The 19,147-nt window shown below is 40.7% G+C and overlaps 1 protein-coding gene across 1 annotated transcript in view; it reads right to left on the bottom strand.

Moving 5' to 3' along the window:
- Positions 1-19,147, bottom strand: part of LOC133371308 (protocadherin-11 X-linked-like) — a 124,210-nt gene that overhangs the window by 61,421 nt on the left and 43,642 nt on the right. Inside the window, exon 2 of the mRNA XM_061598574.1 lies at positions 10,020-10,603. Coding sequence (XP_061454558.1) covers positions 10,020-10,603 — 584 coding nt within the window. The remainder of the gene's footprint in view (positions 1-10,019; positions 10,604-19,147) is intronic.

Raw genomic sequence — 19,147 nt, forward strand, 5'->3', positions numbered from 1 at the left:
GCAGGCTCTTCTTATGTTCTTATGTTTTTAATCCCTAGTCAGTTTCACTACTTAAGGGATTTTTTCCCCTAGGGGGTTGACAGCGGAAGGTACCTTCCTGCCAAGAAAGGTTCCATCATCAACAAATATATCTATATATATCATTTATAATAGGCAATCAAATTAATCCATTTAGAAGCAAAGTGCCACTTTCATTTCTAGCTCTCCAGGCCAGCACTGTACTTAGAATATAGCTCAAAGCATCACTTAAAAAAAATCTTGGAAATGGAACCACTGCACAAAGTTGCAAGCGGAGCTATAAATCTGATACACAGATCCTTCAAATTAAGAGAAAATGTTGTTATAATCATTGTGGGGAATTGATATCACAGCATGACATGCCTCTCCATGAATATATTGAGTCTGCAGCATATTCCTGTGGGGAATCACATTGCTGATTGAATTAAAGCAGAACAACAACAACTGGTTACGTTTAGCAGTCTGCCTTGAAAAAATCTGGTTAAAGGTTAAAGTTAGGGCACGGCTTTATAAAAAGCAGTCAAAATTGTCAATACGCCTGGCGCCTTCTCTGTTATCTTTTCGGCGCCAGGTAAAAACCTACCTTTTCGCCCAGGCATTTTAAACATTTTAAATTTAATATTTTAAACCTAATATGGATCTTAATTTATAAACTCAATGGCAATTCTATTTCAGATTGTTATCATGTTTAATGTTTTTATAATTGTATTATATTTTTCACACTTGCTCATATTTTAATTGTGATTTTATTTGTTGTACACCGCCCTGAGAGCTTTCTGCTATAGGGCGGTCTAGAAATGTAATTAAATAAAAAAATAAAATAAAAAAATAAAATTGTGCACGAGGGCACCCAGTGTATGCTTCTAAGATTGGCAGTTTGCAGAATGCTAGTATAAGTTACACAAAATAAACAATTTTTAACAGTCTTCCTTTGGCCGATTTATTTCACTTCATGAGGAGAGGCTGAGAGCTCTGCAGTTTTGAAGCACCACCTGGATCATAACTGTACAACTACGAGGGCTGGGGGCCTGCACAGAAATCAGATCCTGCACTTTTTTTCAGGGAGTGCATGCAGTAAGGCCCCAACTGTAATTCTCAGAGTGGTTTAACAATAAATCTCTCTTTTCAGGGAACTCTGGGAACTGTAGCTCTGTGAGGGGAATAGGTGTCTCCTAACAAGTCTCAGCACCCTTTACAAACTACAGTTCCCAGGATTCTTTGGAGGAAGCCATACCTATTTAAAGTTGCATGACACTGCTTTAAATGTATAGTGCAGATCGGGCCTGAGATAGGAGTGGGGAACCTGTAGCCCTCCAGATATTGCTGGACTACATCCAGGGCTGATGGAAGCTGGAGTCCAACATGTGGAATGCCACAGGTTCCCCATCCCAATAAATCACATCCCCTTTTGTTTGATGAGGTTAAATTGCTCTTGCCACTTTCAAATAAATTGTTTTAAAAATGGTCAGTGTGGTGTTTTCAGCTGGCTGGCACATAAACACAGACAATCATAATCATCAGCTTGCCATCTCAAGACATTTGCCTCAAGCAGTCATCAGCAAATATTGTCAAGATTATTAAAAGGGGAGGGAAGGTTGAGATAATATTTGAGAACAGAATTGGCTGTAGTACAATGCACTGATGATGTTAATGAGTTGAAAAGCTCATTGTTAAATGTAGGCAAGGGCACCAAATTTGCTACAGTAGGCATCTACACATACTGGCTACAAACTTGTACTACATTACCACTTGAATCAGCACTACTGGAACACTAGCATGTGGCAGAAAGTCCACCAGACTTCAGTATGTCTTCGGCCAAGTTTTGAGTATCTGGAAGGGAAACTGAAGCAAGAGTTTATCTTTTACTCTCTGAGATGCTCTGTTCCCACATCCAACTAGAATTCACAGAATCTAGAATTGGAAGGAACCAACTGATGCACAACCGACTCCACATCCACACACTCATTTAGGATTCCTCCAGACTGGAGGCTTTTGTCCAGATGCATTCTGCAACATTTAACTGATGCAATAATAGTGCATTAGTGGTGGATCATACACACATCATTCCATTTTATTAATTATTCAGTGATGTTTCGCCAATGTCACTGTGATATTGCTGTCTAGAGCAGCACGTTTGCATTGTAGTGCAACTAACGGAGGACAATAGAACCAAAACAGAACATTTGCATTATAAACAAAATCAGGATTTCAACAGGACATGCGCTGACTGGAAATGAATAAGTAAATCCACTCAAAAACGTTTGCAGATGGAAACAGTATTGAAAGCAGGTTCATGTACAACCAGTCCAATATAATCATGATTGGAGGCAAGATGGCGCAGTGAGCAGCTGTGTTTGTTTGAGAGCTGCGGCTTGTCTCTGATTTATCACTTTATCATGACTGCACAATAAAAAGGATGTCTGGAGGGACCCTAAGTTAGTACATCCAGAACACATTAAGTCACAAGCAGATAGCAAGTGCTGTGCAACAAAGCACATTTGCAGAGGAAATCCTACATATTAACAGTGAACACATTCTCAGAGAGTGGATCCTTATGTACTGAGAACAGCACCACTCAAACACATGACAGAAATATCAGCTGACTTGGGGATACCCCCCACAAGGTTTACTAGAGTACCAACAACAACAAAAGCTTTTGCAAAATATGGGGAAGGAGCCCCAAAATGGTCCATGATCAGTGGACACAGAATGCTGGCTGACTGTGGGAGGGGAGAAATCATGAAAAACTAAAGGGGAAGTAAATGAAATGTAGTATCCTGGAAAGGGATGGAATTTACTAATAATCTGAATGTTGGGCTCCTCTGCACAGATTTTTTTTTCTAATTCAACCTGTAAAACATCACTAAACAACCTGTCGACAACGACAAATCATCAAACTCTCATTGCAAGCAAAAGACAACCTTTGGAAGGCAAATACACAAATCCCAGCATAAATGCACAATCATTTTTGGGGTATCACCTTTTTCTTTTTAGTAGTGGTATGAAAACACTGACCTGGAACTTCTTCCCATGCCACTCTGGCCCCGCCCACATTGTTTCCTCATGTACATATTAGCAATGATAAGTTCCTCCCCTTGTGAACACTGCACTTCCACCACATAGACAGATAAGCACAGGGGGGGGGAGGCACATCACTAGCCCACCTGCAGCATGGTAATACAAGGATGAAGTGCGACAACTTGATGGAAAAGCCATTACTTGTAAGAACTGGCCCTTCCTGTGGTTTTGCAACACTAGTCAAAACCATTACCACTATTAAGAAATAAATATTTATCCTGATAATACTTAGCAACCATACAGAGCACGAGTGTTTTCAGAGAACTTCACATACAATATCTCAGTATGCCTTAACAACCCTGTAAGGTAGTCCAATATTATCACCACATAACAGACGAGGGACAGAGAAAGAATGGCTTGCCTAAGACCACTTACTGAGTTCACAGGAGAGGTGAGATCTGAAACTCCCCAATGTATAGCTCATTTCTTAGCCACACCACCACACCTGCTTTTTATCAATGCACCAGTGGTCCAGTTGTATACATATCACTCAAGGCACTGATCAAGTTTAGGCAGTCACTGACTAAAAGAATCTGAAGCAGCAATCCTGCACACAAGGAGCTGAGAGTTGGGATGGAAAGATCTGTCCATTTCAACTCTCTCAGCTTCTCATTTTTCCAGCCTGAAATTCAGTTCTGCATATTTCTGCAGGAATTTGCAGTTGTTATTTTTGTTAAAAAAATCCTTATGAAAATACTTCAGCATTTTAGTGCACATTTCTTCTAAGAAGCACATTTTTGTATACAGTTTTGACTAATGTACACATTTCTGGAGGCAATTTTTGTATATTATTTTCACCAATATATTTATTGTTATGTGCAATTTCTCCTAATATATGCATTTTTGTAAACACTATCAGGTTTGAGAACTGCATCGGAACCTTCCGATGTCGAACTTTGAAGAATGGGTGTGTTTTGATTCTACTATTGTATTGGAAAGTGTGGATTTGTTAGATTCAACTTTGCATGCAAACAAACAACTTTCTCCCTGATCCCTACCTGGGAATAAATTCTATTGAACTGAATGGGGCTTTCAAATGAGTATGCATGTGGTGACTTCCGGGAAGGGTGACTTAGCCTGTGCCTGCTTTTGAGACGGGCTCCTGCCTCAAAAGAAGCTTATTCAGATATATCAGTCAGTTTTTTCTTTTTTTTTTTTGACTGATTAAACTTCTCCCGGGTAGGGAGAAACGAAGAGATTAACCTCAAAGCCTATTTTTGTTGGGACGACCAGATCTCATTAATTTATGGGACGAGGTCCAGCCGACGAAGGTGGGACGGATTTTCAACAGCAAGCTCTATCTGTTAAAGCGAACGTTCACCTTATCTTCTAAGAGAGAACGCACTAACAGGCAAGCACCCTTCTTTCTATATTTTTCTTTTACTTGACTTAAATTGTTGCTGTTTAAAAGAGATTTGCCAGATTGATCGGTTTTTGACATCTCACTGGGGAGCCGTAACTTCTCTCTGCTACGCACTAATTAATAGCTTATCTCTGTTTTTGTTGCAAAAAGCTGTCCTGGATTTGCATTCTAAAGATATACACAGAAGAGGGATTTCTATTCCAGATTTTTATTTTGAAAAATATTATACTGTTTTGAGACTACTCTCTTTTTGGTCTATTTTATTTTGACGAATCTGTTTCTTGACGATTGCCATTAATTGTTTCGATCCTGGGAACTGCATTTTGTTTACTTAACTATTGGAGAGATAAGGCTGTCTGCTCTGTTTATACTGTGATGTCACCAAGTTTGGAGTATTAACCCAATTGTTGCTGAAATAAGAAGTGGTTTTCCTATATTTTTCTTTTAAAATGGCAATTAAGAAAGTGGCTGAGAATCTGGAAATAACTATGTTTCAGAAAATAATGGATGAGATTGAGATAACGAAAATTGAATTGAGTAAAATGAAGCAGGAGATTAAAGATATAAGGGTCCCTGTGAGAGAGGTGACCCTGGAAGGGGTCCCTGTGAGAGAGGAGACCCCGGAGATTGGAACAGGGGTCCCTGTGAGAGAGGAGACCCTGGAGACTGGAATAGGGGTCCCTGTGAGAGAGGAGATCCCGGAGATTGGAACAAACGTGGAACAGGAACAAGATTTGGAGTCTATGGACTTTAGAAATAAAATCTATTGTTTGGAACTCAATGTTATCTCTGAAGAAATTAATGAAGATTCTAGAGATAAAGTTATCAATGGCATGGATTATCTTCTGGACTGGAATGATGTGATGGAGCCCAATATAGAGAAAATCTATGGAATTAACTGCAGCCATGTGACAATGGAAAAACTTTTAAGAGATGACCCAGTGTATTTTGAAAAAAAGAACAGAGATATGATTTTACAGCAGTATTTCAGCAACCTATTCAGAATGGATGGCAAGAAAATATTTGGGATAGAGGTAATTCCCATCAGACTCTTACTATATGACTATGGCTTTGACAGCAAGATTATTATGGAATACTGATAATGGAAGATTGGATATTGAAATTACTGGACTTAACAAGACTACTGAAGATGGAAGATGGAAAATGGAACTAATAGAGATAATAGAACAATGGCTACTGAAATTACTGAACCTAACAGATTCTGATGTGATGGATTAATTGAAATGTTTATTTTGACTATGGTTATGACAATAAGATTATCATAATTAGTAATGAGATGGATTAATCGATATGCTTATCTGGAAAAAAAATTGATAGATATATTTCTTAAAGAATTGAAACCTCTCTTTGACTTTTTGTGGAAAGAATAAAGTAATGTTTATGAGATTTGATGATTAAGTAAGATAACTACTGGAGGAAAGTGATTTTATAATATGACTTAAGAGACAGGATTGTTATATATTATAGACTTATAACTGATTTGATCTTTGACAAATGGGAAGTCAATATTTTACTCTTTATTTTTTATTTTTGTTTTTTTTTTCTTTTTTTTCTTTTTGTTTAACTATTTTTGATTTTGTTTTTTGTCTTTGAATGTTTTATGATTTTGTTTTGTATGTTTTATGAAAATCTGAATAAAAATTATTGAAAAAAAAAAAAAATCAAATGAGTATGCATGTGCAGGATTGCACTGTGCATCACTTGTCATGAATGAACTCCAAGGCACATATCAGTGCCAAGTCTGCCTCATCAGAGAGTTTCTTGGGATTGCTGGCACTGGAGAAAATAGTATAAGGCTCAGAGCTAAACAGCTGCAAGTGTGGTTGTTATGTATGTATTTATATAAAGAGATAGTATGCATTCATGCTGAATCTTTGAGTTGTTGTTTTTAAACACCTAGCTAGACACCTTAACAAGGCTGATACTTCAGTTCAGAGCAACTTTTAATGAGTGTTTTCTATACTCATTTGCTCTCTATATTTGTTGGCAGAAGATCTGTTACTTCTAAAATCTCCAAGCCATGTATTTTCTTACTTGATAAAGGTCAGATTTTCCCCCTCTTTCCTCCCACAAAAGCAATCTAATAGCTCAGCTATTTCAGAATCCTCAATTAATGTCGTCTCCTCCTCATTTATTAAATGGCTCTTCTTCCTTCCTGGAAACATTTCCTCCTGCAATTGAGTTGCAAGAGCACTGTTTGCTCCCCTTCAGCTGTTATCAATTGAGTCTGCCCCCCTCTTTAATCCTACTTCCTCCCTCTCTCTCTATCATAGGTTGTTCATAGGAATTGGATTTTTTACCTAACAATGCCAGAGTATGCATCATTTTAAATAAATCACTTGCAGTGACCTATTTACTGTAAATCTCCAAAACAAGAGAAATAGATAACATCCATGCACAGGACTGCAAACACACATAATCTTCACAGATAGCTTTTAGCTCCATGTCAGGAGTTGAAGCACCCTGGACAGCTTCTTGAAAGTCTGGACTAAAACCTGGAGCGGATTCCACAGCCCCACTGATATGGCAAAAAGTTGCAGAAAGTTAACACTGTCCCTACTAAGTGATTTCTTTACAATCAAAAGATGCTTCCACACTAGGTGTCGAACTGGCACCATGTGATGACTCATTTTTTACAGGGCATCTAGACAACGCTGCCATCCAATCATGCTCATCCTGTACTTTTCCCCTGTGGTTACTTCCATCTTTCCTCAGACATCACTTTTCAGATGAACTTATGCCATAAAAGCATTTCAGCAATATAAATTTACTTCAAACAGAATAAAAAATGGGGGTCAGAAGGTCTATAGTGAGGGTGTGCTGAGCTTTAAATGGCCCCACCCACGGCAGCTATGTCATGTCCCCAGTGTGGACAGAACAAAGTGGGGTGTACCCACAAAGAAAAGGTTCAGTCCTCCCCAATAATGTGGACATGAGATTACAACAAAAGAGCAATGATTTAGTTGTGCTAGGAGCCACCTGTCTGGAACCAGCCAAAGACTGGCTAGGGTGTGTGAAGTTCTTCCTTCCTCGCTGTTTTTTTTTTTTTTTTTAATGACAAATGTTGTATTGAGTTTGTCCTCTGGGCAACAAGTGTGTCTTTTTACCATTTCTGCATCCCAAAGCTGTGGGACACTTTAAAGCACTGGCCCTATATCTCTATAAAGTGATCCATAAAGGACATCAATCATTTCAGTCCACTCTTGCTTTCTGCTGGTATATAGGTAGCATTTGAGGAAGCAAGCATTTCCTGAGAGAGACTGGGGGTGGGGGAGGTCAGGAAATAAACATATTTATCATTCAACTGAAGAAAGATCTTGACAGATTAAAATACTTATAGAAGGATGGCTCTGAGACTGATAAAAAAAACTATACAAGGTCTTGTTCCTTTATGCACAGAGAGGGCATAAGGCACAGGCTGTTCCATTCATTTCGATGAAAGGAACAGATCTAGCACTGTAAGAAGAGCCCTGCTGGATCAGGCCAAAAGCCAATCAAGCCCCTGCTACCTTTTCTTGCAGTGGCCAACTGGCTGCCCTCAGTCAAGACCTGAGCACAACAGCACTCACCCACTGCTCCCTGTATGGAAGTAAGGAAGCCCGTGAATATGGAGGAGCTTCACATGTGCATTGCAGCTCCTGCAGCGGTATGAAATTAAACCGCACCAGCTACAGAAAGCAGCAGCAACCAGATCTGCCACTAATATGGAGAGTTATGAGTAGAGATGAAGAAAAAAGGGGTAGGGCTATAATCAAGTGACACAGCATTTTTTTTCTTTTTTTGCATATGAACGTTTGACCCCCAACAACTCCAGTGGAAAGATCAGACAGCAGGCAATAGGAATGTCTGAGATGCTGGAGAGCCACGGCAAGCCAGAAGAGATGGCCCTGAGATGGACCAGGCATCTGACTCTGTTTCAGGCAAGTCCAGGTGTTCATTAAAATTCATGGGGAACCTTGAGGAGCTTCAGGTGTTCCTCGGAGCTCCCTCATCTTTATAATTGTTAGATTTTAGTAGGAAGGCCGTGGAGAAAGGAATCAAAAGCATCATTCTGGCTGGTATGTGCGTGTGGCCCTCCAAAAGTTGTTGGACTTCAATTCCCATCAGCCCTGGCCAGCAATTACGGGATCTGGAGTCCAACATCATCAGGTGGGCCACAGGTTGCCCATTCCTGATGGTGTCCTTCTTGATGAGCCACAACTATTTTCCACAGATACCTTTTTTTTTTCTTTGGTCACCGTGCTCCTGTCCTGAACAGCTTCTTTCTTATTCCTGCAGATCACCGCTAAATGTGCATTGGAGATTTTTCTTTATCAGGAAACATAATGGTCTGCCTCCATCCCGCACACCACACACACACACACAACACACACTTGTACTGCCAAATGCTCTGCTTGTTTCTACAGAACGGGCATCATTACAGCTACTCTTTCTGTGTGTGTGAATAACTTTTCACTTCCCTTTACTATTAACCTACCCAAGCATTACCAATGCAGGCTGATTGAGCCAGCCAGACAGAGGGCTTCCTCTTTGCTTCTCCGAGAATGTTAATTTGCGTCAGCGCATATCTCTATTCCACGGGGACCCCTTGTTCGCTTTCATATGCTTCACTGCCAGAGCTACTGGTCACATTCACTAAGTACATTCCTACCTCCAGCTTCTTCGCCTTGACAGACAAATACAAAAAAAAAAAAAATATGCTGCAAGTTTTGAAAAATGTCCAAGTGTGCAGTTCTTATGGGGCTGCCAGCTCAGCCAGTCTAAAGCTAACTAGTACTGAAATGGAAAACGTCACACAAAGTGGTTGTGAATTTCCTTGCATTTGTAAGTTACGGGGAGGCCAACGACGGGTGAAGTGTCACATCTAGAAATCCTGCTTATTTGGGATTCAAGGTATATGATGAGGGCTCTACGGAAGATGGGCAGCAAAATGTCATTCTCTTTTCATCGCTGCCCCCACTGCATGGCTCGCACACCAGCTGATGGCTCACTTGAGCAGTTATGCGCAGAACAGAGAGTTCACCAAGGGAACACATGAGTGATACACACACATATTTTGTGTGTGTGTGTGCAGCCCACAAGCAGATATAGTCTGCCACATTCTAGCATTTCAGATCATGTATCTGATATAGGCAGACTTGAACATCCCTAGTTACAGAAGAAATAGGGAGGGAACATGGGGAGAAAATGCTAAGGTATTTATATTAGAAGTCTATATTTACCCAATTCTCTGCTCTTTCCCCACCACTCCTGTCCATTCCCTACCACATTCAAGAGGCAGCTGGACAGCCATCTGTTGGGAATGCTTTGATTTGGATTCCTGCATTGCACAGGGGGTTGGACTTGATGGCCTCATAGGCCCCTTCCAACTCTACTATTCTATGATTCTATGATAATTGTCTCCCCCCAGTATTTCCTGTTTCCCATTCTTGCTGAACATTTTATGCATGATCTTAGAAACCATTAAGAAACTCAAACAAAAAGGGGGAAGAATGAAAATTAATCTTTTGGGGAGCAGGGGAGAAGGGCCACCATTCACCTTAAGGAGTTCGTAGTGCTGAATCCCATTCACTCCAATGTCGGGATCAAGAGCAGACGGGACAGAATAGCGGGAATTGATGGCCGTGTTCTCAGGGATGGAAATATTAATGACCGTTGATGGGAAAAGAGGGGCATTGTCATTTATATCCTCAATCAGGAACCGGATCTTGACCAACCGGAAAACTTCATCAGGCAGGACGGCAACTTCCACCTCATAAAAACAACGGTTCTCGCTAAAAATGCCAGAGCAAAGCTTTTCCCGGTCGATGCGATTGGCAGTGGTGAATATTTCTCCGGTATTCTCCTCCACCCGGACCAGCGGAACATCCCCGGTCTTATACACAAGCTTGAACTGAAGGGGCGATGAAAGGGGCACATCGGGGTCCAGAGTCAAGTTGAGGTCCTTAAGCAAATTGCCAATTAGGACATTTTCTGGCAGCTCCTCCCGTACCGTATAATTCTTCTCCTGAGCACCAGACTGAAACACAATACAGGCTAATAAGGCTGCCAAGAGGTAGGTCCCGGAAAGCAAGTCCATCTCCAGAATGGCTAAGGAGTTGTCCAACTGAATGCCAAGAAGAACTAGAAAATTAAAAAAAAGAGGGGGGAGAGAAGAACAGGTTGAGAAATGCCAATGATCCAAAAAGGATTTTATCCATTAAAAAAAAGGTAAATGTAAACACATCATTTGACAATGGCTGGGGAAAAAGGGGGGCAATAAATTTCTGTTTCGCAATAAACACTTGCACATAGAACAAAAACCAGCAGTATGAACTTGCTGTTGCAAATGCTTAGTAGAGTGCAAACACTTAGTGGTGTGGATTGTTTAATATTTGCAAGGCTTCCAAGCCAATAGCCAGCCAATTCTACTGACCCAGAACTTCTTTTTTTAAGGAGGGGGAGTACCATCTACTGGCAATTGCAGCTCCTCCCTGTAAGTAAAAGCTATAGTCGTACACTTGAGGAATTCTACCAGAGCATTCTATCATGTTATGCCAACCCAAAAGGTTTCCACCATACTGTTTGTGGTGCACTTGCCATTTTCTCATGGTGCATTTGCCTGGGTGAGTAAAAGAAAGTCTTGCCCCCAGAGCTTGAAAAAGTTACTTTTTTGAACTACAACTCCCATCAGCCCAGTCCAGTGGCCATGCTGGCTGGGGCTGATGGGAGTTGTAGTTTAAAAAAGTAACTTTTCCAAGCTCTGCTTGCCCCACCCTCCATACACGTATACGGACACTCTCCCTTAACAGCCAAACACAGATTGCAAGGCAATACCAATAATTCCAAGCTATTTACTCTGGACTTTGGGAGTGCATCTGCACCCAGTTTGTGGCACAGCACGATCTAGATTACACAGTTTAATCTGGGGGGAGGGGAGGCTGGATGGGTGTTGGCTGATGGGTTAGAAGCCCTGCCTGACACACATTAAGAGCTGCGCAAGGATGCTTTTTGACCCCAAGCCAAATGCTGAGGATGCTCATCTCCTTGCCAAGGATGGGAGAATAATTTGATTTTGTTTGAATTTTAATGAGAAACTACATAATTTGCATTTTTCAAACCAGTGGTAGTTGATGGCTGCATGTCAATGGGAAAGTGGAATCCACTCCAGGTTTTAGTCTGAACTTTCAAGAAGCTCTCCAAGGTGCTTCAGCAGATTTCACTGCCCCACTGACATGGGGCCACCAACCATCACTGTCTCGAACCAATAAGCAAGCGGAAATGTTGCTGTCCTTCAAAATTCACACTTCTCTGAACTTTGTGATGCAGTTCTCCAACCACTGTGTACAAAAACGCATCTATTTGGGAAAAGTGCCCATCAAATCCATATATTACTGAAAACAAAAGAAAAAAATCATTATGCTAGGGAACATGGCTTGCAAAGATGTATACAATGTACAAAATTGCATACAAAAGTGTGTTTATTAGGAGAAATTCATACTAAAGGTGATGAACTTTCATGAGATTTGTTTTAATACAAATCATTGCAGAAATCTGGAGAACCAAATTTAAGACTGGGGAAAAAATGACAAAGCCACAATTGACAGATTTGGTCAACCCTACTTCTTCCTAAGAGTGACAGCCAGAAGGAAAGGCCCAGCCCCAGAAGATGCTCCATGAACAGCCATCAGCTGCCTACCATCCTCTTTGTTCTTCTGCCAACATGCTCCTGAACTTTTGGGTCTCCTCCTAGGGGAAATAAAAACACACTCCTTCTTTTAATCTGCATCCAACTTCAGGAGCAAATCAAAGCTGCTGAATGGTTCTCCAAAGCACAGATAGTTCTATCGGTTACCCATATAAGAACTCAGGCTGGCACAGAAAGCTAATCAGAGTGACACCCATCTGGCAGAACCCAGCTGAGGACGGATGAAACACATTAGTAAGCAATTGTTGGAGGTTCCAACGGGCGTAGCAAACAACAAGTAGTTTGATGTCAAACTGGCTATGTCCCCAGCTTGAAGGAATTATATTTGCTGGCTTCTTTGGATGCAAGGTTACCAACATTGTGGAGCCTTCAACAAGCTCACCATGATACAGACTAGCACAGTTCACTGGTTCCCTATTTAAACTTGCTCTTAATCTTTAAATCCCTTTATCACCAAGATCAATATCATGATCTAGGAGCTACAGCACTACTTTGTGGACACTCGGCCAAGAGCTCAAGTACTGAGCCCAAGCTTTTGTCACAAAAATACTCTCTCTCTCTCTCTCTCTCTCTCTCTCTCTGTGTGTGTGTGTGTGTGTGTGTGTGTGTGTGTGTGTGTTTGAGTGCTTGGATTTTCAAAATATAAGGTAACAGTTGCTATTAATTTCCCAGACATTGCATTTTGGATCTCTGATGTATTACATCCTCTAAAAAAACCAAAACAATTCTATCGCGGTATCACCCCATTAATGACATTTTAGCTAAATAATACATTAATCATAAGATTAAAAAAAAACAGTAGTTCTGAAGCAAGAAAAAAACTGTACAAACTTTTTTATCTAAATTGTGTTTTATCACAAAATACATATCTAAATATTATTTTATTCCAATGCATCATTTTTGAATATGTTTTATCCTAAAATTCTTTTTTCCATAGATTTTGGGATACTTTTTGAGCCAAGAACTGCAACTCAGAATTCAGATGTGCAAAATCTGATGGGAGAATTATATCCCAACCCACGTATTTATCCAGAAGGTTTGAATTAGGTTTGTTCACTTAAAAATTAAAATTAAAAAAAAAAAAACAGTGGCAGAAGACCAGTTTATGAAGAAGAATGATTTGATCTAGCCTCTGCCACTACCAGAAAATCTAGGGGGAAGACCGTAGCTCAGTGGTAGCAAAGCATCTGCTTCCCATACAGTTGGCCCCGGGTTCATTCCCAGCATCTCAAAATAGGGGTGTAGTCCTATCTGAAATCCTGAAAAGCCACTGCCACTCGATCTAGAAAAAAAGCTGAGCTAGCTGGGCCAATGGTTTGACTTCCTACAGACAATTCTCCACATCACCATCACACACACACACAACCATATAATATGGGAGGGGGAGTAAGGGATGGAGGGGACGGCATTCCCTTCGATCAGCTTTAATAAGAATCTGTGGATTCTGGCCACCTGTAAGCAAAATGGCTTACTTGCAAAAGCCAACAGACTTCTGCAAACTGGCATAAGCCATAGACTTTGCTCCCTGACTCAAAAACATCCAATTTCTGTTAGGGCAGGGAGATACCTTCCTTTCCTTGACAAGTCCTTTTAATTTGCAACAATTTGCCATGAGTAATCATCTTAAACCTCATTCTTTGGGAATTTTTTACATGGGAGATGCTGTATAGAATAATCCAATCCATTATTACCAAAAACAGTTTCTACATGAATATTTAAACATGCACGCACAGCAACACAATGTTTCATTTGTTTGCTCTTTTATCAACATACTTTTTTGATTTTCCAACATACATTTTCATTACACATTCAACAGTGAATAGGCATATAGATTTTTTTAAAAGACAAAGGATAGTCTCAAATGTGAATGAGTTTCAAATATCGAACTAAAGTTAGCAGCCATTTATTAAAGTGAAGTGTTGCCCTAATAGAGGTTTAAATGGCGCAACTGTGCTGACAACATTCATAATAGTATGTGTACTGTGTTATTCTCCCTGTCCAGCCATATATATACAAGTGATAATATGCACCCACCATATATAAAATCTCCTCTGAAATGAGTTGCCTGCCTTAGTTTCAAGCAGTATTAACTGGGTGTGGGGGGAAAACTTTAGCAGGTCTTGCTGTAAATCAAAGATGCAAGGACAAAACACATGGTCAGTTTTGTCCATGATGACCATCTTCACATGAGGCCATGGTAACTCCCTATCTGCAGGAGAAACAGGTTGTTCAGCAAGTTCTCAGTGAACAGGAGTGTCCACTACAACAAGCCCACAATTGTGTGGATTGGCCAATGGTATGCAAAATTACACATTCCGTAATATATCCGACAACATTACATAATGTGCAAAGTGGCCTTTATGTTGAATCAAGCCATTGATTCATCTAGGTATCTTTTCACCCACCCAGTATTTCTTGAGAACAGCCATTGATTGTTAAAACGCTCTTGAGAATTGGAACTCTGTGAAGGGAACAGGGGTCTCCAAACAATGCTCAGCACAGTTCCCAAGATTCTTTGGAGAAGCCATGACTGTTTAAAGTCATGAACAGCAGCAGCAGCAGCATCTCCTGCTCCTCCTCCTCCTCCAGCGCTCCTTGCCGCTGCTGCCTGGCACGGGCCTCCTGTTCAACAACAGCAACAGCTGCCACTGCCGCCAAATCCGCTGCCTCCTCCAGGCAAGGTCCAGGCCCCTAAGCCCGATCTGCTGCTGCCTCCGCCACCTGACATGAACCACCACCAGCAATAGTAGCAGCGGTGGCAGCAGAAGCCTGGGGAGCAGCAGCTGAGGCAGCCTGAGGACGTGGAGATGGAAGCAAGCCTATCTGGACACTGGGGGAAGACACTGCTACCAAGGAATCTGTTACAGCCTTTTTTGAAGGATATGCACTGTTACACAATGATGGGACTCTACCATATATTTGCGCTCTCGCTCGCTCTCGCTCTACAGTGATTTGAGATTTCAGCCCATTTTATGATATTTTGTGGTGTTATTTGTTGATACTGTCGTAGTTTTTTATTATTATGTTCTGAATTGTTTTTATCACACTATTTTGTTCTTGCTGTGGAAGCCGCTTTGAGTTCATCTGGTGATGAAAAGCAGCATACAAATATACTAAATCAATCAATAAATAAAGTGATGTAAGGTGCAGATGGGCCCAAAAAAATAGCCCTCAAGGCAGAGGAATTGTTTTCCTTTGAAACATAGACAGAATGCATCTTAGCAAGTATTGCTTTACTGAATTAGTATCATCTTATAGAATAAGCTTTGTAAAGCTTCTGCACATCTGTCACCCACTTGGTTTTAAAAGGGAAATAATTAAACATGAAGAAAGCTCTTATAAATAAAATAAAATATAATAGCCTTTGCAAACTCTCCGGAAAAATCACTAGGAAACAAAACACACACACACACGTACACAGAGTCACCAGACTCCTGCGAACTAATTTAAATGACGAACAACAGAGAAGCAACACTGTAATATAAAACTATAATCCCAGAGAGAGTTTCTAGTAATGATAAACCACAAGCGCCTGGTGCTGGTGGCTTGTCAGCAGAAGAGAAAACAGTAGAATGTTAGTATATTATATTGTCAAGAGTGTATGTATGGGAAAGACAAATTCAAGTGGGCTTGCAAGAGTGTCTGCTAGCTTAGGCACCACAGTTTGGAGTTCGAAAAGGGGCGATCCTCACAAGGACTTTTAAAAAGACATGACCCCTGTCTTGCCTACTTCATCTGCCTCAAAATATGTTTGGGTGTATTGAGACCAGGAACAGGAGGAAAATTAGATTCAGTTCATATTTATAGCCCAACCTATCAAATTTGCACTTTCCGAAACAATATGAAAACTGAAACACAGCCATCCTTCAAAATTTGCTTGTGTTTTAATTTTGTGATGCAGTTCTCCAGCCAAACAATGTTTACAAAAATGCATATATTAGGGGAGAGCGTGCCCTCCAGATGTTGCTGAGCTACAACTCACATCATTCCTGGTCATTGGCCATGCTTGCTGGGACTGATAGGAGTTGTAGTTTTAAAGAAACTTTTTTTAAAAAATATGTTTTTAACGCTTTTTTTTTAAAAAATGCTTGTTAAAGATGTTTTGTTTTTAGTGCTTTTGTTTGCTACCCTGGGCTGCTACTGGGAGAAAGGGTGGGATATAAATAAAATAAAATAAAATAAAATAAAATAGATAGATAGATAGATAGATAGATAGATAGATAGATAGATAGATAGATAGATAGATAGATAGATAGATAGATAGATAGATAGATAGATAGATAGATAGATAGATAGATAGATAGATAGATAGATAGATAGATAGATAGATAGGCAACATCTGGAAGACCAAAGGTTTTCCACTACTGCTCTATATTTCCTGTACATCCCCAGGTCAGGGTCTGTGTCACTGTCAGTATGGCTCATACTAAGCACTTGCACTAGAACACATTAAAGCACCCACACATGATGCAAGCTGCCAACTTCAGTTGACAGTTCATGCTCTGTATGGGTTCTTTAATGTATCCTCCTTCAAGTGCTCATCCAGATTAACAACGTTTAGTTTATGTACGCAGAAGGAACAACAGGAAGGAGGCACTTAAACCGAGCAGCAAACCTCAGCAGGTCACTCATGAATTCAGCTTCCTTTGAAGCAATTCTGTATTTTCAGAATGGTTTGCCAGAGGAATGTTCACAGTGGCTTGTTTATTTTTGTTTTTGTTTCCTCCACCCTCCCTTTGCACTTTCACTTGCAAATTAACAATGCAATTCATACCTATTTACATAATAAACCAATATATACACACATAGAGAGAGGGGGGAGGGAAGGAGGGAGAGAGGGGGAGGGAGGGAGAGAGAGGGAGGGAGGGAGGGAGAGGGGGGAGTTATTTTCTAGTACAGGAAATCTTTGGACCAGCTCATTCATGTTTGTGCTGCTAATCTTGAACCCTACATTGTTAAATCAATACAAATGTGACCTTCCATGAGCTCTGTTGATCCAACACATGAGACTCTTCTGACCCCCATCTATCACATGTATGGACCAGAGAGAAATCTTTTGGTAGAGCTCTGGTTTGCCTTGCAGGTTGGATGAGTGTGGCCATCAATAATGGCCTGCAACAATGGAGCTTCAAAAGCGAGTGCTGTTTAGAAATTAAAATACTCCACATCCTACAACTGAAGCTTCTGCAGCCATAGTACACGTAAGCATCAGCACTGAAGCAGACTATAAAACTAAATCGAGCCAGGTCCCATCTTAGGGAAGACAACACACAATGTTGCGGGGGGGGGGGAGCAACCTCATAGAACCACAGCTGTGAGGATCTGCCTGCCACTTGTTCTTGGACGAAGGAGGAGGGTGCTACGGCAACAGCCACACAAGGAGGAGGAGGAGAGGGAGAAGTGTTGTCTAGAAACAAGAAAACAGTGCACAAGATATTAAGGAAATTTTAAAAATGACTTGGGATGCTAGGAACACAAACAGCCCTATAGCATGAGACCACAGGTCCATCTAGCCCAGCATCCAAGCCCTCAAACATACCTTCTTCAACAGTTGCTAACCTACTGGTATTGAGCGGCATACACATCATTCTGGAGCTTTCACATAGCCATCATTACTAATAGTCATTACTAGCCTTATCTGCCATGAATTTAGCCAATTGCCCTTGAAACTCATACGAGTAGCCATCAGTCCATCACATGGCAGCACATTCCATAAGTTAGTTATATGTTATGCAAAGTACTTTCAGGAGTGGAAAAAAGGAAATGGACTGCCTTCAAGTTGATTCTGACTTATGGTGACCCTATGAATAGGTTGTTGATGGTAAGCGGTATTCAGAGGTGGTTTTACCATTGTCTTCCTTTGAGGCTGAGAGGCAGTGACTGGCCCAAGATCACCCAGTGAGCTTCATGGCTGTGTGGGGATTCGAACCCTGGTCTCCTAGGTCATAGTCAAACACTCTAATCACTATGCCACACTGGCTTTCAGGAGTACTTTTGCACAAATTACACACATGGGTATCTAACCAATGGAAACATTTATTTAATACAAAAGCATGTGCAGCATCCACAGATAGATTGTGCCAGGGAAGATGGGAGTTGTAGTTCTGCAACATCTGAGGGGCCAAACGGTTCCCCACATCTATTCTAGTACAACTCCTACATATGCTCTGTCCAAGAAAGACCTGGATATTGTGCTTTAGACAGAAATTCAGCAACAACTGTGAGTGAGGTATGAGGCCATAGTTCAGTGGCACACTGTGCATTTTACAAGCAGTAGTCATCAGGATTAATCTCAGCATTTTATGTTAAAGGAAAAAAAGATACCACATTTCAGAGTTAAACTGTAGGCTTGTACACGTTACACTGAACACAGGCACAAGCTGTCTCTACATATTGTGCGAAAGAGTGTACACTTTTGATTTGTACAGCTCAGCTATTAGTACACACAGGTAAACAGACTGTACACTCATTGAATATGACATGTGAATAACTGTAGGAGGGTACACCTCGACTGTTGTGTACGTGGGTATGCAGACTACACACTCCCTGAATGTAATGTGTGAACAGCCTCCACATGTGATGGTAGCACGGTTTTAAGTGGGGTCGGCCCCAATCACAAGTAATAAAGCAGGCGGGGGGAGGTCCAATCAGAAAGGATGGTGCTGTTTTTGACATGCTGAGCCTTCCCTTGCCGTTCACAACTTCCTTCCCAACAGTCTATTCCTCAATGTTTAATTGTTTTCATCAGCTGGACTGTAATGGGGAAAGCAAGCCCTGTGGGGACTTTTTTTTTTTTTAAGGGGGAGGAGGGACAGGACTGCAGGCTCTTCAGCAGCAGCAGAGTTATTTATTTATTTATTTATTTAGCCATTTCTATACAGCTTTATATATATATAAATCTCTAAGGGTGTACAGAAGATAAAACAACAACAAATATTATAAAAATATACAATAAAACCACAATACAAATGCATACATAA

The sequence above is a fragment of the Rhineura floridana genome, chromosome 16, assembly GCF_030035675.1.
Source record: "Rhineura floridana isolate rRhiFlo1 chromosome 16, rRhiFlo1.hap2, whole genome shotgun sequence".
In the NCBI taxonomy this organism is placed as follows: Eukaryota; Metazoa; Chordata; class Lepidosauria; order Squamata; family Rhineuridae; genus Rhineura; species Rhineura floridana.